The 27,504-nt window shown below is 45.8% G+C and overlaps 2 protein-coding genes across 8 annotated transcripts in view; one reads left to right on the top strand and one right to left on the bottom strand.

Moving 5' to 3' along the window:
- Positions 1 to 27,504, bottom strand: part of LOC123593251 (centromere protein P) — a 237,672-nt gene that overhangs the window by 43,060 nt on the left and 167,108 nt on the right. The gene's annotated exons all lie outside the window — the stretch shown is intronic.
- The window catches only part of ECM2 (extracellular matrix protein 2), a 39,475-nt gene that overhangs the window by 6,310 nt on the left and 5,661 nt on the right, over positions 1 to 27,504 (top strand). Inside the window, exons 2-11 of one of the 4 annotated variants that reach the window (XM_045468858.1) lie at positions 222 to 271; positions 1,307 to 1,360; positions 12,586 to 12,895; positions 14,446 to 14,634; positions 16,517 to 17,125; positions 18,679 to 18,794; positions 20,460 to 20,595; positions 23,299 to 23,456; positions 25,484 to 25,623; positions 26,620 to 26,946. In XM_045468858.1, the coding sequence (XP_045324814.1) occupies positions 12,610 to 12,895; positions 14,446 to 14,634; positions 16,517 to 17,125; positions 18,679 to 18,794; positions 20,460 to 20,595; positions 23,299 to 23,456; positions 25,484 to 25,623; positions 26,620 to 26,946 (1,961 nt within the window). In that variant the 5' untranslated portion in view covers positions 222 to 271; positions 1,307 to 1,360; positions 12,586 to 12,609. The remainder of the gene's footprint in view (positions 1 to 221; positions 272 to 1,306; positions 1,361 to 12,585; positions 12,896 to 14,445; positions 14,635 to 16,516; positions 17,126 to 18,678; positions 18,795 to 20,459; positions 20,596 to 23,298; positions 23,457 to 25,483; positions 25,624 to 26,619; positions 26,947 to 27,504) is intronic. The other 3 variants (XM_045468859.1, XM_045468856.1, XM_045468857.1) reach the window with 3 other exon arrangements.

Raw genomic sequence — 27,504 nt, 5'->3', positions numbered from 1 at the left:
CCTGCCTCTGCTTTCTGCTTCTGCTGTGATTGAGAACAAATATTTCCCTTGGTAACCGTCTTCCCTGGTTACTCTCTTGGCGGCTCTGCATAAAGATCTGAAAGGCATTTGTTCCCAAGGGAAGCAGTGATTTTCGATTTTACTAAGAAGTCAGCTAGCATTTCTCAACATTCCTCTCTTTCCTTGTTTTAAAGAAAGCTCTGGTTTTGTTTCATTTTCAGCCGGAGACTTTAATGACACCAAGCAGAACCTACTTAGTTTAGAATTTCAGGTAAAAGCTTAAAATTTTAAGTTTCTACTAAGGCATGTGGAATGGTTTTAATATTTGGGTGTTTTATGTTGCAAATGTGTTTAACACTTGAGGAAATTAGCTCTTACTAATAGATTTTAGAAGTTTAAAGTGTACATTATGCTGCTTACTTGTTTTTTTTTTTCAGGATGAATACTTCCCAAGTATTTTGAACTTTTACAGAATTAGGATTAAAGATACTTTTGTAAGTTTAAATATAATTTACATGCTCAACAGAAGTTGGTTTGACAATTACATTCTCAATTTTTAAAACCTAAAAGAACATAAAGTATTAATTAAAAATGTTTTTCATTTTCAGCCTGTTGAGTGACGTTAAAAGGGACAACAGACATTTCATGGCTTTGTGTAGAAGTTTAAAATTCTCAATGTTATTTTAAAAACTTACTTAAGACACTGGATGAAAAACTTTAAATGGAGATAAACAATAAGTTAACCAAGATTTACAGACAGTATTTAATGTTGGGGTAAAAGAAGAAGGGCTGGAAAGAAAAATGTACTTGATCAAAATAATACCTACTGTGATTTAGAGTACCATAAAATTTTAACTCTAGAAACATATTTACTCAATTGCAAAGTTGCTTGTTAAAGTAAATATTAAACGCAATGCAAAATTTTATAAATCACTGAAAATAACAAAGGCCTAGGTATCAATTATAAATTAAAAAAATTTTTTTATTGATTTTGAGAGAGAGACAGAGAGCGAGGGAGAGGCAGAGAGAGAGGGAGATACAGAATCCAAAGCAGGCCCCAGGCTCTAAGCTGTCATCACAGAGCCTGACGCAGAGCTTGAACCCACCAACTGTGAGATTGTGACCTGAGCTGAAAGTGGGACACTTAATTGACTGAGCCACCCAGGCACCCTGACATTGATTATAAAATTGGCAATGAAAGGCCATTTCATAAAACTTATTTAAAATTTTAATGAGACTATTTAGATCCTGATTTTGTTAAAATTAAGATAGCTCTGAAAATTTATTTCTGTACATGTGTATTTAGGTTTCTGGATGAAAGTGAGCCAATTCTGGGGGGTAAGGAGAAAGACTCCGGGAGGTAAGTCCAGGTGGGGGCCCTGGGGTGAGCAAGGCCAGGCCTGGTCCTGTCAAGCGAGTGTTTCTGGGAGGACAAGGGGCCGCCTGGGGGGCTGGAGACCCTCTTGGGCATCCTCCTAAACCCCGTCCAGGGCCGGACTAAACTTGCACCTGGTTCAAGACAGGGCGTCCGCACGGACGACTGTTAATGCAGGACAATGTCCATGAATTCTCACGCAGAGCGCAGTGCCCACGCTCTCCACCAGAGCCACGTCCCTGGCCCCTCCCCGCTCCTGCCGCCCCCATCCTGGCTCTTGGCCCAGCCCACATACTGCCTCCCTCCATTCCCTGCTCTCTGAAAGGACTCCTCCAGGGTCCATTGCCCATTGGCGAAGGGATTGCTCCTTTCATGACTTTTCATGTTAGTTCTACTAAAACCAAAGCAGATCACAAAAACTGGTTCCAATGTAGCTCCAATTCAATGATGTCCAGTAGAGGTTCTGAAGAGGCTGCAGTAATTAGTGGACATACATACTGAACGCAAGTCTGCATGCTGAGGCTGGCGGACAGGACAACCTTGGCGGCGGCTATGTGCGGGGCCATCAGCCCAAGGAGGAGAACCCCCTCCTTCAGGCCTCAGGCAGAGGAAGAGCAGGAGAATGAGGCTGCACTGGGGGAAGAGGACAAAGAGGAAGGCAGAGGCACAGTAAAGGAGAGCTTGTGTGCAAAAGACAGATGGCCTTAGGCTAAAAGATCCCAAGAAGGAGAAACAAACAAAAAACAACCCCTACACATTATAGTAAAACTTATGAATATTAAAGAGGAGTTGATGGGGCGCCTGGGTGGCGCAGTCGGTGAAGCGTCGGACTTCAGCCAGGTCACGATCTCGCGGTCCGTGAGTTCGAGCCCCGCGTCAGGCTCTGGGCTGATGGCTCAGAGCCTGGAGACTGTTTCCGATTCTGTGTCTCCCTCTCTCTCTGCCCCTCCCCCGTTCATGCTCTGTCTCTCTCTGTCCCAAAAATAAATAAACGTTGAAAAAAAAAATTAAAAATAAATAAATAAATAAATAAAGAGGAGTTGAAAATATGAAAAAAAAACTTCCATAGAGAGAGAGAGAAAAAAAAAAAAGATTTCTCACAAAGAGATAAGACCCAGATTTGGGTTAGATTCTCATCAGTAACAGCAGATATAAGAAGTAAATAGAGGGGTGCCTGGGTGGCTCAGTCGGTTAAGCGTAAGACTTCGGCTCAGGTCATAATCTCACGGTTCCTGGGTTCGAGCCCCATGTTGGGCTCTGTGCTGACAGCTCAGAGCCTGGAGCCTGCTTCGGATTCTGTCTCCCTCCCTCTCTGCTCCTCACCTGCTTGCAATCTCTCTCTCTCTGTCTCTCTCTCAAGAATAAACAAACATTAAAAAAAAAAAAAAAAAGTGAAAATGGACAACAGCTATAAAGTTTTGGAAGAAAAGGATTGAAATCATTATTCTATTTCCAATTAACCAATGATATTCTGACACAAGATTTCAAAATTTTTAAAACCCGAAACATTCTTTTAGAGAAAGAGGATTATTTTAACAGAAAATAACAGTAATCTGAGGGAACTCCTGGTTCTGATAATAGCAGACTAAGGAATTCAGAACAAAAGCTGTTGAGAATAATTAGAATAGAGAGGGAAAAAGCAGGACTAATATTTGGGATAGAACTGAAACCAAATAGGTTTTGAACAACTTTTCTTCTGAAGGCATCTAGAAGGAGGGTCCAGAAGAGGCAGCAGACAATTAAATGTAGCTTAATTTTTGTATTTAAAAAAATTTTTTAATGTTTATTTTTGAGAGAGAGAAAGAGAGCACATGCGGGCGAGTGAATGGGGGAGGGGCAGAGAGAGAGGGAGACACAGAATCAGAAGCAAGCTCCAGGCTTCTAGCTGTCAGCACAGAGCCTGACGTGGGGCTTGAACTCACGGCACCATGAGATCATGGCCTTAGCCAAAGTTGGACGCTTAACTGAGTCACCCAGTCACCCCAAGAATTGAGTATAGCTTTAAAACAGCCTCAGCAGGCAAGAGAGAAATAAAGCCCTAGGAATGGGGCTACGCCGGCAGCAGGATGACAGGGAGGGCGATGCCAGTGAGGTCCCCCGCTCTGGTTTGGGACCCAGTGTGATCCATAAGCAGACATAGCAAGGCTCAGCTTCAGAACATGCAGTCTATAACTGGTAGTGCCCTCACCCTAATGCCTGAAGCAGATGTAAATCCTTCTGGGATAAGAATTTATCATCAAGGCTTCCAAGTATTTCCCTAATTTTTCATTATACAATATCTGGTGCTCAATCAGAAGCCACCAGGCATAGGAAGAAATAGCACAATGCGGCTATAATCCCAGGGAAAAAAGACAACAGAAACAGATACATCAAGTGTTCAGAAAGTGGGAGTCTTCAGACATAGACTTTAGGAAGAATGTGATTAACATGTTCAAAAAGTAAAAGACAAGACTGAAAATTTCAGTGGAGAATCAGAAACCATGAGAAGAACTCACTGAAAATTCAAAAACAAAAATCCCACAGTAACAGAAGCAAGGAAGTCAACGGACGTATTTAACAGTGGAAGAGAGAATTCATGAACTGCGACACAGGTTAAAAGCATAACCAGGACAACTCACAGGCAGACAGGGATAGAGACGACAAGAGAGGGTAGACGCACTGAAGACACCATGAGGAGGCCATCATGTCTACCAATGTGGCCCTAAACACACTCAGGACAGAAGTAGGAAAGTACTGGGTGGAGAGAAGGGCTGATGAGTCTCCAGGCCATAGATTCAAGAAGTGCTATAAATCCCAAAGGCGACAAAAACAAGAAAATCCTATCTATGTACCATACAGCAAAAGAGCTGAGCACCAAAGCCAAAGAGAAAATCTTAGATAAAGCAGCCAGCAGAAGAAGTTATTTAAAGGAGAAATAGGGGTGCCTGGGTGGCTCAGTTGGTTAAGCGTCCGACTTTGGCTCAGGTCACGATCTCGTGGTTTGTGGGTTTGAGCCCTGTCTCGGGCTCTGGGCTGAAAGCGTCAAGCCTGCTTTGGATCCTCTGTCCCTCTTTGTGCCCCTTCCCTGCTCACACAGGTTCTCTCTCTCTCAAAAATAAACATTTTTTTTTTTTTTAAAAAAGGAGAAATAATCAGGTGGGCAGATGAATATTCAATCAAAATTAAGGAAACAAGAAGATGTTGGAATGAGATCTTCAAAATGCTGAAACAAAAAACTTGTCAACCTACAATTCCATGTCCAGCAAATGCATTCTTCCAGAATGACATAAAACATAAGTATTTTCAGATACACACACAAAAAGAAGTGGTCACCAGTAGTCCTGCATTAAAGGAATTACTAAAAAGTGTTCTTAAATCAGAAAGAATGGAACCCTGACAGAAGCCTGAAACCATGGGACGGAATGGGCAGAAAGAAAACAGTAAATGTTCAGGTGACTGTAACACAGGAGGTCCCAGCTGGGGCAGGAGGATTCCCTCCATCGCCCAGCACATAAGGTGTGAGGACATTTCTGCTCGCCATGAGCGAAGGGAAGGTGCTGGCTGCATCTACTGGGCAGAGGACAGGGATGCTACTGAATATACAAATACAAATTCTCCAACCCAAATGTTAGTGGTGCCAAGGCTGGGAGAGCCTGATCTAAATGACAATCACCATCATCTTCTGAGGACGTCACATGTATCTAGAATTAATGTGACAAGAGTGGCACGGTGCTGGGCTGAGGGACAGAAGGAGGCTGTCCTGGCCTCACATTGTCCAGGAGGACAGAAAGGTTCTGGTTTATACCAGACGTGACAGGCTGAGATGTATGTGGTAATCCCTACAAAGAGCAGAATAGTGAAAAGTGTAAATTACTAACAGAACAAGAAAAACTCAGTCATCAATTTAAAAAAGCAAGCAAGCAAGAAAAACAAAACAAAACAAGCAGGCAGAATGAATAGAAAGCTAATAGTCAGAAAACAGATTTAAACTCAAACATGTCAAGTGTTAACGTTAAATATAGACTAAATGTTCCAATTAATAGACAAGGATTGTCACACTGCATTAAAAAAATTCCATGATATGCAAATAGAAAGTATATTGAAAATATAAGACTATCAGCTATAATATCTCACAAAGTAGATCTTACGACAAAAAGCACTATTAGCAATATAAAAAGTACCTAATGATAAAAGCACTGGAAAGATCTAACAATTTTAGATTTGAATATACCTATAACACCGTCTCAAAATATATTAATAAACATGACCAAAGTGACTTATAAATATTAAACTACGTTCAAAAATAAACCCAAGGGATAACATAGTTCAAAACCAAAGGAGACTCTATTATTATATTTGTAAACTGAAAATTAAAATTAAGAATACAAAAATACATCCAAAAGATACATGCATAATATCTATAATCACAAAAAATTGGCAAAGAATTTAAATGTCCATCACCAAACTGTTTAGAGGGGTCATGGAAGACCCAGTAAACTAGAGGGTGGGAAGCTAGGGCCCATTTGCCAAATTCTGTTTTTTAAACAAAACACCATAGTTACATAGTCTTGCCCGTCTGTTCACCTAGTGTCTATAGCTACTTTGGGCTATCGCAGCAAAGTGGAGACTGTTGGACCTCAGAGCCTAAAATATTTATCTTCTCAACTTTGGAGAAAAAAGTGTGCCTACCCCTTGTACTGAACAATGAATTACGATCAAGGCAATGTGTCTTTTCTGCCTTATAAACATATGCACCATTTTGAGTTTTTAAAACATATACGCTACTTTTACAAATTTGACTATTAAAAAAATTTCAATATTTATTTATTTTTGAGAGGGAGAGAGGGAGAGACAGAGCACAAGCGGGAGAGGGGCAGAGAGAGAGGGAGAAACAGAATCTGAAGCAGGCTCCAGGCTGAGCTGTCAGCACAGAGCCAGATGCAGGGCTTGAACCCACCAATGGTGAGATCATGACCTGGAGCCGAAGTCGGATGCTTAACCGACTGAGCCACCCAGGCGCCCCTCAAATTTAAACATTTTAAGAACAAATGATAAAAAAAAGATTATGAACTCTGGAGAGAGAAAACTATGTGAACGCGGCCTGTATCTTTATCTTTTAAAAGTTTATTTATTTAAGTAATCTCTACCCCAATGTGGGGCTCAAACCATGACCCTGAGATCAAGAGTTGCATGCTTTTCCCACTGAGCCAGCCAGATACCCCCATGGCTTGTATTTTTACATTTCTTTGGGCTTTCCTATGGACAACAGACTGGAGCTCAACCTAAGAAGACCCTGTTGACAGAGCTGTCTGAGCCCAGAAGATGATGAATCCCCCACAGCTGGAAACGGAGGAGAGCTTCAAGGACTCACTGAAAGTCTGAGCTGCACACAGCAGAGTGCCACTGTTATAAACGGCCAAGGTTACGAGGACAAAGCTTCACCTGAGCACAACAGAATACAGAATGGAAGTGGGATCATTCCTCAAGGAACACGCAATTCTGGCCACACGAGCGAGCATACACGTGTGAGACTTGGAAACCGAGCAAAAGAAAATAGCACCTCAGAGTCAGGGTAAACCTCGGGAGGGAGATCATTGTGCGCAAGGGGTCTGTTTAATTTTAGAAGACCACTAGAAGACCCCATCTAGTTAGAATTCATTAGACGTGCCTGTAAACCGCCTGCCTCTGTCTGGATTAAAAACCTCTGTATGAGTTCCTCTCAACAGGGGCTTCTCCATCTAGACACTTCCGACGTGCTGGGCCCTTCGGTTCCTCTGTCGTGGTGGGTGGTCCTGGGCTCTGTAAGACCTCCAGCAGCACCCGGGCCCTCCCACACACAGGGAGTTGGGAGAGCCCCTCCTAACAGTGACTCTGAAGAGAGTCCAGATGCTGCCAAATGGGACCCAGGGACAAAACTCTCTGGCTGAGAAGCACTGCTTTCAGTGGTGGGCTGCAACCTTGTGCTGCAAAGTACTTAAAGTTTGCAGGCCAAATAAATGTTAGCATCTACCGAAACTACCCAATCACGCTCTTTAGCGGAGAAGTCCCCGAAAGTAATACACAAATAAACGAGCACGGCTGCTCCAAGACAACTTTATGTACAGATAATGAAATTTCAATTTATGTGATCTGTCATGAATTATTACTCTTCTTTTTAAATCTTAAAACCTTTAAATTTAAAAACACAAAAGCCATCTTAAGCTTGTAGGCTGTATACAAACAAGCAGCAGACTCAGTTTGGCCCCTACTCCAATTTCCTGACTTCTGATCCAACCTGTCAAGCCCAGAGCCTGGTCTCCAAGGACCCCATGATACAACTCCACCTCTGTCTGAGGAAAGTGTGAGATCCTACAACAATGCTAAGAAGTTCACACAACCGGGGATTTTGCGCATTATGTGACAGAGATATGTGATTCCAAATAGCCACCTTCGGACTCCCAACATCAAGGTGGTAGCCCAACCCAACTACAGTGGTGAGGAGAGTTGAAAATTAAAGTGCACATATGTAAAGTGCACCTGTAAAACCATAACACAATCAAGAAAATGAATATATCCATCATCCCCAAAAGATCCCCATGACTCCTGGGAATCTGCATGCCCCTGCCTCGAGGCAGACATGGGTATGCTTTCCTACAGAAGAGTTTGTGTTTTCTACAATGGAATTGTGTATATGTCCTTCTGTATGAGACTTCTTTTATTCAACATATTTATTTTGAGATTTACTTATCACTGTTGCTAAGTAGTATTCCATGGTATGGATACATTACAAGCTGTTTATCCACTAACACATTGATAGACATTTGGATGTCTTCCACTTTTTGTCCAGCACAAAGAAAGCTGCCATGAACATTCACACATAAATATGCGTGTGGACATATGTTTTCATTTCTCTTGGGTAAACAGCAGCAGAATGGCTGGGTAAATGGCAGACGCACATGTAACTTTAAAAAAAGACTGCCAAACTGTTTTCCGAAAATGTTTATGCTGTTTTACATTTCCAACTGCGCTGAATGAGAATTCTAGTTATTCTGCCTACTTGTCAACATTTGCTGTGGCTTATCCTTTTAATTTTAGTCATTCTGATGGATGCGTGCTGGTATCTGATTGAGGCTTTAACTTGCATTTTCCCAATGACTAAGGATTTTGAGCATCTTCTCATGTGCTTATATGCCTTGCGTGTCTCTTTGGTAAAGTGTGTTCAAAGCTTTGGGCTTTTAAAAGTTGGGTTTTCTTTTCATGTCAGAACTGTGATACTTCTTTATTCTTTTTTTTTTTAATGTTTTTATTTATTTTTTGAAGGAGAGAGCATGAGCATGAGCAGGGGAGGAACAGAGAGAGAGGGAGACACAGAATTCGAGGCAGGCTTCGGGCTCTAAGCTGTCAGCACAGAGCCCCAATGCGGGCCTCAAACTCACGAACTGTGAGATCATGACCTGAGCTGAAGTTGGACACTTAACCGCCTGAGCCACCCAGGCGCCCCCTTCTTTATTCTTGATACAAGTACTTTGTTGAATACATGTTTTGCAAATATTTTTTCCAGTATGTGGCATTTTCCTACTATTAACATCTTTTGAAGACAAAAAGCCTTTAATTTTGATGAAGTCTAATTAAAAAATAAATATCATGCTCTCTATTGCTGTACTTAAGAAATCTGTGCTAAATCCAAGGTCACCAAAATTTCTTTCTATGTGTTCTTCTACAAGTTTATACTTTTTGCTGTTATATTTATGGTCGATTCTTTGTATGATACATGACTGTGCACCTCGTGCTGACCATGTAGGCTTGGTCTATTTCTGAACACTCTCTTCTGTCCCACTGATTACTTGTCTGTCTTCACATCAGTATCACACTATCTTTATTTCCCCATATTTGTAATAAGTATCGAAAATCAGGTAGTGGTAGTCCTCCAAATTTATTCTTCTCTTTTCCAAAGTTGCTTTGGCTATTGTAGGCTCTTTACATTCCCACAGCAATTTTAGAATCATCTTGCCATTAAAAAAATAAGCAAAAAAGCCTGCTAGAATTTTGACTGGCTTTGTGACAAACTATCGATTATAGAATTGAGAATTTAAACCTGAGTAATTTAATTTAAATCTGACCTATACACACAGCACACATACCCTATGCAGTTCTTCCATTTTCTGCAGCAATCCTTCATGGTTTTCAGGGCTGCAATCTTGGACATCTTTTGTCAGATGTATCTTTAAGTACTTCACATTTTTATGCCTTTATAAATGGTGTTGTATTTTTTTTTTAATGTTTATTTATTTTTGAGACAGAGAGACAAAGCATGAACGGGGGAGGGTCAGAGAGAGGGAGACACAGAATCTGAAACAGGCTCCAGGCTCTGAGCTGTCAGCACAGAGCCCGACGCGGGGCTCGAACTCACGGACCGCGAGATCATGACCTGAGCCAAAGTCAGCCGCCTAACCAACTGAGCCACCCAGGCGCCCCTACAAATGGTGTTGTATTTTTAACTTTGGGATTTTTTTTTTAAATGTTTGTTTATTTTTGAGAGAGAGACAGAGCATGAGCAGGGGAGGGGCAGAGAGAGAGGGAGACACAGAATCTGAAGCAGGCTCCAGGCTCCGAGCTGTCAACACAGAGCCTGACATGGGGCTCAAAACCACAGACTGCGAGATCATGACCTGAGCCAAAGTCGGTTGTTTACCCGACTGAGTCACCCAGGCACCCCTTTAACTTTGTTTTCTTTACTGTTGTTAGCATGTAGAAATAATCCTGACTTCTGTATATTGATCTTATATCCTGAAACCCTGCTAAAATCAGTTGTAGCTTTTTATGTAGGCACCATGGGATTATCTATATACACGAACAAGACATTTGCGAACAGTTTCTTTTCTAGTCTGGATGCATTTTGTTTCTTGGTCTTACATTACTATACGGGCTAGAATATTCAATAAAATGTTGACTAAAAGTGGTGAGACCAGACATCTTTTCTTTTTCCTGATCTTAAGCGGTAAACATACTTCAAAATCAAGCACGGTATTAGCACTAACTTTTTGATATACAACAATGATCAGATTTAGGTTCACAACTGACAAATGACATTGATACACCGTTATCACCAAGTCCAGAATTTACATTAGAGCTCACGCTTGGTGGTGTACGTTCTATGGATTTGGACACGTGTGTAATGGTAGCATCCATTATTACAGGATTATACAGAATATTCTCAGTGCCCTAAAAGTCCTCTGTGCTCCATCGATTCATTCCCTGCCCCTTCCCCCCACCCCCCGCACCAACTCCTGGCAGCAACTCTCTTTACTGTCTCCACAATTTTGCCTTTTCCAGAATGTCACAGAGTTGGAATATTACAGTAGCCTTTTCAGATTGGCTTCTTTCATTTAGTGATGTGTGTTTATTTTTTCCCTGTCTTTTCATGGTCCAACAGCCATTTCTTTTTAGTGGTGAATAATGTTCCCTGTGTGGATGGACTACTGTTTATCCTTCCACCTACTGAAGGATGTCTTGGTTGCTTCCTGGTTTGCTGTAAACATCTGTGTGCAGGATTTTGTGTAGGCATGTGTTTCCAACTCTCTTGGGTAAATATTAAGAAGCATGACTGCTGGATTACATGGTAAGAGTGTGTTTCTGAGAAACTGCCAAAGTGTCTTCCAAAGTGGCTATACCCATCTGTATTCCCTCCGGCCATGAATGTGAGTTTCTGCTGCTCCACATCTTTACTGGCATTTGGTGTTGATTCTGGCCATTCTAATAGATGGGTAGTTGTATCTCATTGTGGGGGCATAGTGGCTTGGGGAAGGCCTGCCTCACCCCCCGAACGTGGTTTTCCATTCACAGTTGTCCTCTGGGATCCCCACAACCCACCCACAGGTTGTGAAGCTGACCTATACTATAGTAGCATCTGATGCTAACAGAGGACTTCATTTCATGCAGAAAGGTTGAATCCAGTGCTCAGAGGGTCTCTGGTCTATTTCCCAAGGTGCCAACGAGATTACTGGGTCAACAGTCTATGGCCACTTTTTGGCCCTATGAGCCTTCAAAATCCCTCCTTTGCAGCTTGGAAATTTAGTCTGTACATAACATCACCTTAAGGCTCACCATTTCTGCCAGGGTGATGGTTTCTGAAGTTAACAATTTTGTTCTGACTGACAGAGGTGACCAAGGCAGGCTGGTGAGGAGTGGGGTAAATCCCATCACCAAGCAAGGCTGCTCCTTTACTAACGATCCTGGGTCCCTGGCATTGTTGAGGGTTCAGACTCTCCTCCATACACCCTGGCTCTATCTTGGGGTACTGACAGCAAGAGGACCTGAATGAAGAGCAGAGGGGAGAGCTGCTAGGCAGGGGTGAGGGTGGAGAAACTGACTCTAAGCTCAGAGGCCATGGGTGCTGCAGACCTCCCCTGTAGGACTAACCATGGGCCCAAGTGTGTGGCCGGGTGAATCCGTCAACCGGCCCCACAATCAATCACCTTGTAGAGGGTTACTCTTCATTTTCTCTGCTACCTGACTTCACATGCCCGCACCAATGTGTGTGAGCACAGGGCTACAACCACACTGAGTCCACAGCACCAGGAGTAGAGTATTCATGTCTCCAGTGTGTTTTCAACTTCACCTCACGCAGAACCCGGCACTACCCTTGAGACAGGCTAATTAAGAGTTCTTCTTTGTCCGTCTTATGTCTTTACAACTGATTCTAGTTTCCTGTTAGTTTTATAGGGTGTAGCCGTACCCCCTCATCCCGATAAAGAAAATCATAAAGCGAGAGGATAAGAGAACAAAAAAAAGCACTGGGGGAAAGGACTGTGGGTGGCGCTGGTCAGAGGATGACCTGGCACACAGGTACAGCGACCCTGGATAACCTCTGAGGACCCACAACACAGTGATCCAGAGACGACTCAGGAAACCACAGCCTGGAGGCCATGTCCCACCCACTGTTGTGTACATGGGAGTGTTACTGGCACAGCCATTGCGTACCGTTGTCTGTTTTCACACGATAACGTTCAAGACGAATAGCCTGTAAAGTCCAAAATATTTAATACCTGGTTCTTTACACAAGTTTGCTCATGCTTGGTATGAAGGTAAAGGTATTAAAAGTTCTTTGATTTTTATTGGGCAAATAGCCCACAGATGATGTGTGTCATTTCTCAAAGATGCTGCTGAGGCATACATATGAGCAATAAACCCAGTTGTCAAAGGTGAAAATTAGGTAGCACTAAACCCGAAATTCTGCTTCCTTGTCATTCTAGAAATTGGATGGTGGAAAAGCCAGCATGAAGTTTGCAGGTTTGGTTTGTTTCCTTCTGCTTGTCATCTGTCAAACTGACTTGGGACAAAATGAAGAAGCACCTAGGAAGCAGCGGAGGAAGATGCACCACAGAAGACTGAGGGGCAGCTCCTCGCCTGCCCGCAGGTCCAGCAGGCAGCTGGGGGACCAGCAGACGATGGTCACACCCGGAGCAACACGTCCCGTGCTGAACCTGGACTACAGCACGGAGGAAAAGCTGGACTCTTTTCTAGGTTTTCTGGGAGTAGAATCAAGTTATAACGTGTTACCAGGTAAGAGCCCAGTGAGAGAAACAGAACCTCCATGAGGACAATTTTCCAAAAAAAGTTTTTTTTCATATTACTGGATTATCTTTTGGTTTAATCTAATGATAAAGTTTGAAATAATTTAAAATTAGGGGCGCCTGGGTGGTGCAGTCGGTGAAGCGTCCGACTTCAGCCAGGTCACGATCTCACGGTCCGTGAGTTCGAGCCCCGCGTCGGGCTCTGGGCTGATGGCTCAGAGCCTGGAGCCTGTTTCCGATTCTGTGTCTCCCTCTCTCTCTGCCCCTCCCCCGTTCATGCTCTGTCTCTCTCTGTCCCAAAAATAAGTACACGTTGAAAAAAAAAAAAAAAAAGAAAGAAATACTTTAAAATTTCATTTATAGAATGTAATTGTAACATAAAATTATTGGAAAAGAAAAAAGTTATCCCACAACTATGTTTATAAAACCCAGTTACTATTTTCGTTTATTAATTTCTAGTCTGTTTACTGTGCCATGTATTTTACATAGTTATATTCATAATATAGATACTATACATAAAAAGTTGTAAGCTGCTTTTTCATTTATAGTGATAGAGCATATAGGATATAGAAATAAATTATTCGGATGACTCTATGAACACAGGGCTGCTAACCAGGGCCTGAGTTAGGCGAGCACAGTGGGGAGGGAGAGGGCAGATTGAACGTGAGAGCCCACCCGAGGGTGGGAGCTGGGGTTGGTAGCTCATCCCACAAAGGAGAGGTACCAGAAATGATACTGGGTCGGAAGGACAGCATCTCCCCTAACATTCAAATCAAAGCAGGCTGTCTAATGGTCTTCTTGGGTGGCACACTTACCCACGTGTGTGCAACGCTGTGCATTGGAAATAGAGGCACTGAGGACCACTGCACTGTGCACGGTACAAGGATGAATATGGTGACATGGGAGCTATCCTTCCGTAACACAGCAGTTCTCAAAGAAGGGACAGGTGCAATGTCTCCTTGGGAACCAGTGTCAGAGGCACTGCAGAGGCAGGCTCTGCGGCCTGGCTGTCCTGTCTGCACACCGGCAGGTCTGGGGTGTGGGCTCACCACTGGGGCTGTCCCTGCCCTGCTCTCTGGCACCGGATGGAGCTGCACTGCCGCGTCTCTTCTGAAATTAGGTACGGCCATCTCATTTGCTGTGGTCAACATAATGAGACACTTTCGGGGCTTGTCTGGGATTTGCAAACTCCCATTCTCTCTGCTTTGGCCATCAGGCCATTTGGCTTGCAGATGAAGCCCGCTGATTATTCCTGGGTGGCCGTCCTGTGCAGAGGCCGTGTGCCCACACTGGACACACGGCATGGATAAGGAATCCCTGATACCTGGGGTGGTGGATGCTGTTGTATAACTTAGTCACCCCGACAGGTGCAGTGTGGAGGCGCAGTTCAGAGTCAGGCTACCAGGCTGGTCACTCTCAGAGCCTGAGCGAGAGGCTGAGAGAGCAGGCGGACGCCCCGCTGGGGGTTACATCTCTGGTTCTACCTACTTTGTGTGCAAACACACGCAGGAACTTACTGTGTCCCTGCTTCTCTTTCAGGAAAGAAGGGACACTGTCTGGTAAACGGGATGACCATGTACAACAAAGCTGTGTGGTCTCCTGAGCCATGCACGACCTGCCTCTGCTCCAATGGAAGGGTGCTTTGCGATGAAACCGTGTGCCCCATTCTGACATGCCCCCAAACCATCACACCGGAAGGAGAGTGCTGTCCAGTCTGCGTGGATACTGGTATAAGTATTTAGCTGAAACAAAATATCACATGTGATGGAGTCTTCAACTTACATTTGTTTTTGTTTTGTCACTGCCTTAAGTTTTAAATTAAATTATGGTAAACTAGTCATCAAGGTACTGAAGATATTGGCACAGTGATGACAAACATAGACGTTATTTGGGAAAATGCACGGTAGGAGACGGAACTAAACGATCTAGGCTTTATAGTCCCAGCTCTGTCAGAATGAGTAAACTTGGACCAGACCACACTGCACACAGACTCTCAGCGTCAGAGAAGCAGTGACAAAGCTGACATAGCCCACAGTTCCCACATTACACGCGGGGTCTCCCTTAATCTGACTCAGGGTGGGTACGTTTAGACCACCAACAAAGATGAAGAACTCTTGGGGAACAGAGGGAGAGGCGGTTTGCATCTGGAGAGAAAAGGGCCCAATGCGTCCAGCCTGTTCGCTCTCGCTACTGCTCGGGTCATCTGGGGACATGGGCGAGCATGGCCCTGAAGCAGGGCCCACATCTTGGCCACGTGGCCTGGTGCATGTCTGCTGTCCCCTACGCTCATGGGGCTCATATCTGAGCGACAGACGACTCTCGAGGGGGAGGCGCAGGTCCCCAGGAAGAGCCTAGTTAGTGACTGATGAAATAAACAAACGTGGTAAGTAATCTGATGGGAAAGAACAGAGACATCTTTTCCGGTCTACAGTTGAGGTAGATGGACGGTCACAGGGTGGTGTCTACAGAGGATGTCTACCAAGAAGAACTTCAGAATATTTAGGAATTGCATTTTGGTTTACACTTATTGTACTAAGGTATTATGCCTTTAAAAAATGTTACCAAATATACAGGCAAGATTTAGAAATTATCAGACATTTTTCAAAGGACTTGGAATAATCTTGAAATGCTGTGGCTATTTTGGAAAAATAAACTTGGATATACAGGAAGGATTTTAAATGTTTCAATATGATAGCTTTAGTTTCCTTTCCTTAATTCTTTCCTGTTTTCCTTTTGCATGCTGTGCCAGAGATGTGAAAAAATAACTCACTGACCTTATAATATATACTGGACCAAAATCTCAAGTAATTCCTTCAAATAGTTACATTTTCTGAGTTCCTTTCCCGGGTGACTTATGTCTAGATGACTCAGTAAAGGTGCACGCCCTGGAGCTCACATCTCCCTGAGCTCCGATGACTGTCGGGCCGGCCCCATTTGCTGCTCAGTGTGAATGCAGGCGAGCGTGTGCCGCTGACCATTCTGCCCCCGTCATCACAGAACAGTGGGGAGCATCCCTGTGCACACTTACAACAGCATCATCTGAGTCCAGGAGGACTTCCAGAAGGTCACACAGTAAAAATCAGACTAGAGAGTCCGGGAGGGAGAAAGAGAAAAACTCTCTGGAATTCTAAATTTCAGAAGATGCTTTTGGGCCGTGGGGCTGAAAGGAAACCAGACAAAAATAATAATAGAAACAAAAGCCAGTTTCACTACCACAAGCAAGCAAAACACACCTTTCACTTTTTTATGTTTGGCGGTACAGACGCTTACACTGTTAATAACCCCAATTAACTGAGCAGTATCTATGATAAAGGTCGCACCTCATCACGTCGCAACCTCACACAGGACTGCTTATCACTGTGCATCATGTAACAACATTATCCCCTCTTTACTACCAGGTAGCCAGGCATTTTAGTAAAAATAAATATTAAGGCCGCAGGCAAAACAAAAATTGCCTAAAACAAGTCTTAGAAATAAAATTTCAAAAGGTGTCTCATGTGTATATCGCACTCAAGTACCTGGAGGGAATATTTACTAACCTCGTTTTCACTATGATTTTTCCTTTTGCTGACGTCACAACCCACCCCTGTTGTGTCCCCATGGTTGGTAGCTTCTCCCCAGCCACTCAGTGGTACAGCCGTAAGCGATACAAGTGAATTTTCTGGTGATTCTTCAGAACAAAGAGAAGCAACCAACTTACCCTGTAAGCAACTGCCATCTTGTCCGCTGGAAATGAACCCAGTGTTGCAAAAAGAGGAACTGCGGTTTGAGGAGGATGAAGAAGAAATTAAAGAAGATAAAGATAAGGAGCAGAAGAAACAGACCGCTGACCCCGGAGAGCAGGGGAGACCCCTCAGTGAAGGGCGGAGCAGAGAAGGGGGAGAGCAGAGACCCCACGAGGAGGGGAGGCAGGCCCATCAAAGAGGACACCCAGCAAGGGAGGAGGAGGAGGAGGAGGAGGAGGAGAAAGAGGAGGGAGAGGGGGAGGACAATGACGACGAGGAGGAGGACGGCGATGACGAAGAGGAGCACGATGACACCATCAGAGGAGACGTGTTCAGGATGCCCTCAAGACCCCGGGTCCCCCCCTCTCCCAGACGCATGCCACCTCTGCCCAGCGGATGCTCTCTGTCCTACAGGACCATCAGCTGCATGAGCGCGGGCCTCACGCAGATGCCACCACTCACGGCACCAGAGATAACAAGCCTGGAGCTTGCTGGTAAGAGACGTGGACGCGTGTTGTTCTGTCCTTGCCCTGTGAGAGTCCTACTTTAATTTCATAATATAAACTGATCCTAAGCACTCTTCGATCATAGAAATAAACTTTGTGGAATAAACCGCATAGTTACGTGTAAGCAAATTTCTCCAAATCAAATCATGATTTCCCACTGACTCTCCCTCAGGTAGGCTTTACTGAGGTGTGGTAACTTATGGGACGTGTGCAGTTGTGTAACTACCCCACATTCAGGGTGCAGAAAACTCCCGTCCCCTCCCCACACTCGCTCACACCCCTCCCCCCGCCCCTGGTCTCTGCTGAGGTGACGCGCCTCCAGAGTTTGGCCATCCATGGCCATCACCCAAGTGGGGTCACATGGCACGCAGTCTTCCTGGCTGGGCCTCTTTCACTTGGTGTCTGGATGCTGCTCCTCAGGAGCCTGTGGGGCGCGCAGAGACCACAGGTGCCAGCTGGAGGGTACGGGGTCAGGGCCAGTGTGGGGCGACCGTACGAACAGTTCCACAAACATCTACACACAGAGGCCGTGTGGACCTGGTTTTCCTCTCGTTAATGCTGAGTGACAGAGTAAATGCGTGTTTGACTTTACAGGAAACCACCCACGGTTCCCAAAGCTGGCTGCGGCCTTGCTGCCAGAGATGCCCAGCACCCCCCACTGGCCTCTCCCTCATGTTAGCCGTTCAGGCAGGTATGGTGGGGTCTGGTCCTCCTCCCTGTTCACATGAGGTTACCGGAAGGGCTCCGAGCACACGGATGGCAGGACCAGGTGTGTGTCTGTCTGCCCTGAACACAAAGGGTAAGAGAATCTGAATGGGGTTTCGGATGTGCCTCAGGGGAAACCACAGAAATAAACTACCAGAGAAATAACAACTGACCTTGTAAACACACACACACACACTCAACAGACAACGTCGGACACTGTGGTTCAGGACGGCCAGTCTGTGACAGGACACCACACTCGAATGATCCCTGGGGAACCCCCTCAGGCCCAGCAGCATCCACCCCCGCTCAAGGCCGGCACATCAGGTGCGCTCTGCCATAAGAAAACCCAATCCGTGCATGAAAAAGGAATGACCTGTGCCCAGTCATACTATCTTGGTTTTACAAGAAGGTCACCGCCTGGTTTTTGTAGTACTCCCTGTTTCTGGGAAGCTCATTTTCTAGGTTTAAAGTCATTGACTACTGCACTTAACTAAATGTCAAAACAAAATCCCATAAAATTAAAGCATGTAGAACAAACTTCTACAGATCGAGGCCACACAATTGTAACATTAGATCTGGAGGCCATCTGAGCTCCTCGTTCAGAGAAGGAGATTTCAGAAAGGTAAATGATGTGTCAGGATTTCATGGATAACAGTCTCGGATTTCTGGCCCAGGGTCTAGGACACATCAAAGGGAAAGTATGCTTAGATAGATCGTGTCCTTGTCTCCCCAGGTAGAGCTCTCTCGCTATCTATGCACGTGCATGAGTACACGTATGTGTACGTGTACATGTCTGTGTGCACACGTGAGCCTAAGTTACAGCTGCTGTTTTCCAGGCAATGCCATCACCTCCATTCCTGATGAAGCATTTAATGGGCTGCCGAATTTGAAAAGGCTCGATCTGAGCAAAAATAATATCACCTCCCCGGGCATAGGGCCCAAAGCATTCAAGGTAAGTATACACACTCTGCCTGGTGAGTGATGACCCGCTCGGGCAGCTTTGTCCTGGCAGCAGGGAAGGGAAGGAGACTGAAGTGTTTTCACTGTGGCTTTTTCCCGAGAAAGTCTCCCCGTGATGTCCCTAAACCACTCAAGTTTTATCTTGATCAAGGTCTGTGGGTTTCCATGCTTCACCCATAGAGCACCAACAACGGCGAAATGACAAAACTAGTATTTTGAACTTACGGAGCAGCCTCTCCTCAAACAGCTGAAAGTATGTTTAAATATGGTCTTTTAGTACATGAGCAGAGCTTATCTGGAAACTTTATTTACATGTTCAGGCTAGAAAGACAGAGCTTTGTGATTTTGTGCTGAGGGCAAGACCTGATGAACTTGTGAGCAGCACAGGCTTCTGGAGACACAAACGGGCTCAGATGAAAATCAGCACGGGACAGTGGGGGGAAGGACAAGGGCGAGAGGACGGGAAACAACAGAGAGTAAGCCTCTGGAAGACTTGCGTTTGACTAAAACATTTCCTAAAATGGGAGAAAAGGAAAGAGGCCCAAGGAGTGTCAGGGAAGCAAAGGTGCAAACAAGAAAGAAGGGGTCTGTGTGTGTAAACAAACACACACGTGTGCTGTAAGAAGCCCAATGAAACACACTGCAACCCCCTTTATGACCTTTGTACAAATTGCTGGGCACGAGGGTGCTCAGTTCCTGGCTCCCACGCAGTTTCTGGGCTGGGACAGGACAGGGCTCCAGGCACCTGTCCTGCTGCGTCAGCGGAGACTCACGCATCTGCTACGTTTGATCAGAAAGACAGACACATAGGACAGCATCTCCTTTTCTTGTTTTGGGGTCCTCTGTCCCCTTCCCAAACTGCTGAAGTTTGACTGCGTGCTGCTGAGTCACCAGTGAGGCGTCAGAGCTCTACAAGCACACAACCCCAAACACAGGCATGTGCCTCCCAACAGAACTGTGTGGGCACCACCAAGGAGCAGCCTGTGGTATTTGTAGCCACTGTGAAGAAGGTCCACAACACTTAGTGCTATTTTATGACTGTTCCCACTTAGTGTAACTAGAAAATTGAGGTGTGCAGATATATTGTAAGAACTCAAACTGCTATCTTTTAATTTTTTTAAATGTTTGTTTTTGAGAGAGAGAGCGAGCACAAGGAGGGGAGGGGCAGAGAGAGGAGACACAGAATCCGAAGCAGGCTCCAGGCTCCGAGCTGTCAGCACAGAGCCCGACGCGGGGCTCGAACCCACGAGCCATTGAGATCATGACCTGAGCCGAAGTTGGACGCTTAACCAACTGAGCCACCCAGGTGCCCCTCAAACTGCTGTCTTAATTGCTAGCATCCATGACAGATTCAGAGCACCACATAATCTAATTAACTTGTGTCTACTGCCGAGACGGTGGACACCTAAGATGTAGCCCAATGTGACTGGTCCAGTGGTGACAGGAGCTCTCTCTTGCTCACTAAAGCCACAATAGGAAAAATAGGTGAGTGGGACACAAAATCATCAGACACAGTTTGCTGACAATGCTTCCCGCAGGCACGAGTGAGGGCAGGCGGTCCGTGAGGCTAAGTAGGGTTGCGCTCCGGGCACTCAGTGCCATGCGTGACTGCACATCTATACCAGATGAAAAGGTAACTCGAGATTCACTTTTTAAGCTTCTGAAGAAGTTACTGCGCCTGAATATGGATGGGAACAATCTGGTAGAGATTCCTCCTGACTTACCATCTGCATTAGAAGAACTTAAGATCAATGACAACAGTCTGCAGGCTATCAGTGAAGAGAGCTTATCCGGTATGTAACGTTTGGTTGACGTATGTCCTTACAGTCTTTTCCTCTGTGGTCGTGTGGAAACCTTATGTACAGTATTGCCAGATGCACTAGTGAGTTTTTAGGCCACATCACCATTTACCTTGATAAAATTTATTTACTCCTCTCATGGTTGATTCTGGACCAAACTGAACAACTGAAGTTGTCACATTGTGAGCTCGGCACAAAAGAGGCAGCACCACGCAAGCTGTTCACAAATGCTGGCTGGTGTCTCTGCTGAGGCCAAGTGCTGTGTCCAGACAAAGACGCCTAACTCTTCCTTCCATCCTCCCAACAGTCCAGCACAGCTCGTGAAGTACAGTGCTCACCACTTCCTATTTATCTGATTTGAAATATTTTAAGCCTAAAAAGAATAAAACAATTTCGTTATTTCTTTTTACTCCCAAAAAACCTCACGAGGAACAAAGCCCTTCCAGTGACGGGAAGAAAACCAGCAATCCTAAGAAATGCCAAGTCTGAAAAGTACAGAGTTCTGGAAATATTCTATTTCCAGATGGGACTGCAGGGCGCACATGAAACCCATCAATACACACGAATTGTGATAGGCTTTGTCATACGGAAAAGACACCCAGAAAGTGCAATTTCTAACTGCTAGGCGAAGCAGAGGCCGCAGGAACACTGAATTTAGGCCAGCGCACTGATGGGTGTCTGCTAACTGCACGTGAGGTCACCTTTCTAGCTCCATTTTCTAGACTCCGTGTTATAAGGCAGAAGCCCCTACCGGGAGCTGTGCTCACATATTCCTGGCAGCGGCTTCTTCACATGCTCCCTCCCTCGCACACGGCTCCCCAGTCCAAGCACCGTAGAGGCCTCGGCCATGAGGAAGGCCTCAGGTGACGGTGCCCGGAGAGCCTCTACGTTCTGGGCTGAGCCCTCTGCCGTGGACCGTCAGCCAGCTGGCAGCAAGCAGGGTGCCCCTGAGCTCAGGCCTCCACCGCTGCCAGATGCTGCTCTTTCTGCAGGGAGGGAGGCCCCTGGTGTGGCCGCCAGTGGCCTGCTGCTCTCCACGTGCCCTTGTGGCAAGTCTTCACTCACGACCCTTCGCGGTACAGACAGTCCCAGAGAAGTGGGCAGGAGGGGGGTGCAGGGAGAGCAACAGCACGTGCAAAGGTGCACAGAAACAAAAGGGACCGGATGCTTCCGGGAGAGCACGCAGCCCCCCAGCAGTGCTTGTGCGTGGCCACCACTCGCATTCTCCCGCGTCCGTGACCTGCCAGGTTGGCCCCCACTCCACAATGGGAAGGACTTCTACCAACTTCCTGCTTACAAACCCTCTTGCACTGCATCTACCCTGCAGGAAGCTTCTCTAGTCCCGGCATGTTGCCTGTCACATACAACATACACGTAAGCCAGGGTAACTGTAAACTCACGTATAACATCATGAACTCACGCTGGGTGCTACGTTTCTCTCTCTCTCGTGAGGTCACATACCAGCTACTGGTCTGCTTTTATTATCTGTTTTCCACGGGAAAACTTCCAATATGTTCCCAAACTTCAACTATGTTCTAGATAAATGGGCTAGATTCTCAGTACCTCTAGTTTCAGAAATTAGAGAGAACATGAGGAAATATAAACACCCATCAGTTTACTGGTTGGGCCTCCTACTTCCTCTCAGCCCGTCAAGTGACGCCACACGGGCTCGCAGACTAGTGTCCTGTCCTGCCGCCGCCGCCCGGAGGCTCCTCACTGCCTGGTGCACAAGGGGCCTGTGCCAAGGCTGTGAGCACAGCCACCCAGTTCGAAACGGCCTGTATTCACCTGGCTGCCTCAGCCTCCCATTTCTCCCTGCGTCGTCCTGTGCTTGGGAGTCCAGCCTCACCACTCGTGTGGTCTGCGCCCCTGATGGTGCTGCCCCTTGCTCTTGCTTGGACAACGTCTTGCCTCTCTAATATGCCTAAGAGAGGGAACTGAAATGTACAGAGCACTCAGTGCAATGCCCGTGACTTGAGCTGAATATCAAAACATCCCTATTCTGGAAATCTTGGCCACCAAACCAACCCCAAAGTTACACCCTGAATGTCTGACTCAGATGCCTCTGGGTATCATCACTGCTGAGCCGTCCACTCTCCTTCAGGATTCCAGCTGATGTGGATCATGCCACTCCTGAGGCCAGTGGAAATGATGTAGGGAAACTTATTTGTATAAAGGCCTTTCTTGGTAGCTCAGTCTGAATGCGTGGAGAATTCTTGATCGTTCTCCTTTCCAAACATGCATTTGGCTGCACTCTCTGCCAGGAAGTGAACAACTGTGATGAGAATTCACTGCTGTAACTCCCTTGTTCAGAGACTGACATTTGCCAGGCAGAGCACTCCCCTGTCCTCCGTCCATCCCTAATTATGCTGCTGTTTCATCTGGGCGTCCACGTCTTCGCCAATGCTTTAATGACCTCCACAACCTTCTACTGCTCACTTGGGCTCGCTGCCTCTGTGGGACGCCCTCACTCGATAGGCCTGTCTCTGCACTGGATCGCGCACCCAGCATCTTGCTAAGCTGGGCACCTAGGGTGCACAGAGCGCTTGGGAAACAGCTCTGCAAGGGGGAGGCCAAAGAAGCGACATCTGCCCTCCAAATAAACTGAACATTTCACATGACATTTTGAAAGATACAGGAACTACATGGTTTTTTGATTTTCTTCATATTCTGACAATTGTATTTTATTTTTTGTAGACCTAAATCAGCTGGTCACCTTAGAACTGGAAGGAAACAATCTCAGCGAATCCAACGTCAACCCTTTGGCTTTCAAATCTGTGAAGAGCTTATCCTACCTGCGTCTGGGAAGAAATAAATTCAGAATTATACCACAGGGGCTTCCGGCTTCTATTGAGGTACCACTATCTTTCTTCCAATGTTTTATGTTTTAAATACAGTCTACCTGAATTTAAAAAAAGCACTATTTTAAAACATTATTGTGCGGCAGATTAAATCCCATTTTGGTGCTATATACAGAATTTACTATAATTTCAACATTGTGTTTCCTCAAGCGATACACAATTTTAATTACTAGTAGAGACCCTTGATAAAGTGAAAATTGGTCTTCCTGACAGCTCTTGGGGGGAGAATGGGGAAGATGAATGAGAACTTAAACAGAAACTACAACTTGCAAGAAAGCGTCCCAGTTCCGCCCAGCGCCCATCACTGCCTTCCAACCCTGTGCCCAGGCTGGAGCCTCACTGCCAAGTTCACACCCAACCTCTAGCACTGACAGCAGAGGTCTGGAAGACCCAGCGGGGCCCTGGCTGACTGCTCTGAACTCTGTTTCTGCCCTCCCTGCCAGCTGTGGGCCCACTGCCCACGGAGCCACTGGCCCGGGTCTGCCACGGCTGCCACAGGGCCACCCTTCTTCATCCTCCTACTGGCAGATTAAGAGAGAAGTTTAGAATTTGTCAAAATTGTAAAGACTGAGGTTCCAACACTGGGCTGTATTTCAGAAAGACGTATAGACCCCTTACCCTATCCCAGACATCCTCAGTCAGGTTCTTTTGAGGGTGGGGTAATTTATAATTTTTTAAGTTAAGGTTTTAACACATAGTGCACGCAAGTAAAACACATGCAATTTGAATAATATGGAGGAGCAAAGGGTCTCCAAATGTGCCTGAACTCCTGTCCCACGTTCTTCTTCCCAGAGGGCCCCTCTCCCTGGTAGGGGAGGTGATGCCCACGCAGGTGTGTGTGCTCTGACCCTTCCAGGGCCCTGCTTCCCAGACAGAGTCTAGTGTCTGGATGAGTGTGCTCTGAGTGGGGTACACCTAGGTTGGAATTTACACTTTAGAAGGCTCATGACTGATTCTAATATGCAACCAAGTTTGGGAACCACTGATTTGGTTCACCCCTAAATATGTATTAAGGTAAAAGCAAAAAGCTAAAGATTGCTTTACCTCTTCCTTTTTAAAAAAAAAAAACTTTTCTTTTACAGTTTATTTTTATTTATTTTGAGAGGGAGACAGAGAGCAAGTGGAGGAGGGGCAGAAAGACAGAGGGAAAGAGAGAATCCTAAGCAGGCTGTGCACTGTCAGCACAGAGGCCAATGAACCCACGAACCATGAGATCGTGACCTGAACTGAAACCAAGAGTTGGACATTTAACCAACTGAGCCAGCCAGGAGCTCCTGCTTTACCCATTCCTAACAAGTAAGAAAATTCAATGAAAAGGGGAGGAAACTAGTACAATAGGAGTAGAAAGTTAAACTGAAGATGTATACCAATGTCTGGTTATGCTTTCCAATAAGATTTTTGAGGGAAAACTCCCTCTAGGACCAAGGGAATTAAGGCAGCTGGCTGTTGAAAACAATAGCTCTAGCAAACTACCCCGATGTTAAATCAAGGCTCTTAATTAACTTTTCATTAAATTAATCTTAATACAAGCCAATCTAAAACCCTGACAGGCAGCACAGACTGGTGGGACACTGCCTGCCCCAGAGCTGGGACCTGGTGGGGACGTGTGTCTCTTGCGCATCAGGAGTGGGACCACGTGCCTTGTCATCTCTCCAGGCTGGGCCATTTCCACTACTGAAGGGGGAATAATCATTTCTACCTATTTTCCAGGGTTTTGAAGCCCAAATGAGATAATTTACATTAATAGGTTTTATAAACTAGAGAGCTTTATACAATTATTATGGTATGCTGTATTTTGCAACATTTTATGGTTAAAAACTTCATTTAATCCCACGACCATGAAAGATGACACATTTTATTTCACTAATTAGTTAGAAAAGGACAACTTACAATAACAAACTCACTTGGAAAAGCAGTAGACTCTTCAGACAGTACTAAAGAGATCAGTCTACAACACCATCTTTCTCTCTCAAACTCAACCAACCAGCACGAAGAAAAATAGTCTGTTTTCTTAATTATAGGAATTATACCTGGAAAATAACCAAATTGAAGAAATAACCGAGATTTGTTTCAATCACACCAGGAAGATCAATGTCATTGTGCTACGATACAATAAAATTGAAGAAAACAGGATTGCTCCTTTAGCCTGGATAAACCAAGAGTGAGTATCCGCTGCTGTCTGACTGTCTTAGACAGTTTCTTCCCGCTGTCATTACTTCACGGGCTATGGATGAGCGACACCCTTTCATAGTGAACCCTCCCCCAAACCTGGCTATCTGATTGGAGCTTGTGGTATGGCTGGTGTTGAGGTGACCACAGTCTCTGTTACTTGGACACCCCACCCCAAGCCCAAGCGCTGAGTGACCCAAGGTCTGTCCACCTCACAGGTGGTCATGAAGTTGAAGCGAGGCCAGCCCTGCCCCTGCTGAGAAAGGAAGATGCCCCCTTACCCTTGTGGGACCTCACGGTCTCACGCCTCCGAACCCTTTCTCTGTCTCAAGTCTTATACAACAGGTGGAAAGGTGTGTGGCTGGAGAGGGAAGGCAGGAAGCAGGGTCTATGGCTGGCGTGGGGGTCTTGCCTGTCAGGAGGGCAAGACAGGCCATGGCGGGGCGGCGGGGGGAGCTGGGGAGAAGCCAGATTGGGCCGTGTGGGGAGGGCATGAGGGATCTGAGTGGCGCAGTGGGAACAGGCATCTTTCAGGGGCAGGACAGAGGGATGAGACAGCCTCAGGTCCAGCTGAGCCCAGCAGGACATGGTGGTGGCAGGGTGACTCAGAAGCCACAGGGGAAGCTCCTGAAACAACCAGGCAGCCCCCTTTTCTCGACCCCTGTGTCACCACAAGCCCTACGTGCCAGGCTGTCAGATCAGGTGTGGAGCAGAGGTGGTTTCAGGGATAGGCAGCTGGACGTCTGACCCCAGAGACAGTGGCGGGTCCTGAGTTCACTACTGCCCCAGGAATGAACTTTCTTCCTGATCCCGGCGCTCTTTGCCCTGGAGCTGGAACAGCTGTGTGGTGACCAGGAAGAGCGGGAGCCTCGCGGCCACCCTCACACACAAAAGTCACTGCTGCACATCCAGTGGTGGCAGGAAAATGGCTGAGTACCCCTATGGTCCCTGCCCCACGCTCCACTCTGCTCACCCTTCTTTGCTGCAGAAATCTCGAGTCGATCGACCTGTCCTACAACAAGCTCTACCACGTCCCCTCCTACTTGCCCAAGTCACTGCTGCACCTCGTGCTCCTCGGGAACCAAATCGAGCGCATCCCTGGCTACGTATTTGGCCACATGGAGCCAGGCCTGGAGTATCTGTACCTGTCATTCAACAGACTCTCAGATGACGGCGTGGACAGAGTCTCCTTCTACGGGGCATACCATTCTCTGAGAGAGCTGTTTCTGGATCACAATGACTTAAAATCTATACCACCTGGGGTACAAGAAATGAAAGCACTCCATTTTCTGAGGTTGAACAACAACAAGATACGGTAAATTTTGGCTTTTTCAAGTATCGATTTAAACCGCTGTGGTTGACAGAGTATATGATTAAGCAACCATGACATGATGTCTGGGATTTACTTCTAAGGGGAAAAAAAGGACAAGAGGTCACACTGAACAAGATAGGCAGATGTTCATAATTACTGAAGGGGGTGATAGGCACTCAAGGATTCATCACAGCTTTTTTCTACTTTTGTATATGTTTGCAAACTTCCATGGTAAAAACCTTTAGAATGGAACATTATTACCTAATACTGAGAACCTAAGGGGTGGGTTGAAGTGAGGCTTCAAGATGGGATATTACAGTGCTGCTCCTACCCCCATATGAAATTTAAAACATTCTAATCTGATTAGAATCTAAACTGATTCTATCTAGATTCTTCCTGAAGGAAAAATTCTGAAAAAAACTACTGAGTGTCAGCTTCTCTCACTTCTGGGGACACAATTTCCTATCTGCCTGGAAAGCATGAAGGTCTCAAGGATTCATCTGGAATGCTGCGGTAATGCAGCCAAAGGCTGATCCTTGAGATGGGGTCTTGTCCCTGAAG

This window comes from Leopardus geoffroyi, chromosome D4 (genome assembly GCF_018350155.1).
Source record: "Leopardus geoffroyi isolate Oge1 chromosome D4, O.geoffroyi_Oge1_pat1.0, whole genome shotgun sequence".
In the NCBI taxonomy this organism is placed as follows: Eukaryota; Metazoa; Chordata; class Mammalia; order Carnivora; family Felidae; genus Leopardus; species Leopardus geoffroyi.
Note: the sequence above shows the minus strand (reverse complement) of the source record. Positions and strands in the feature narration are given on the sequence as shown.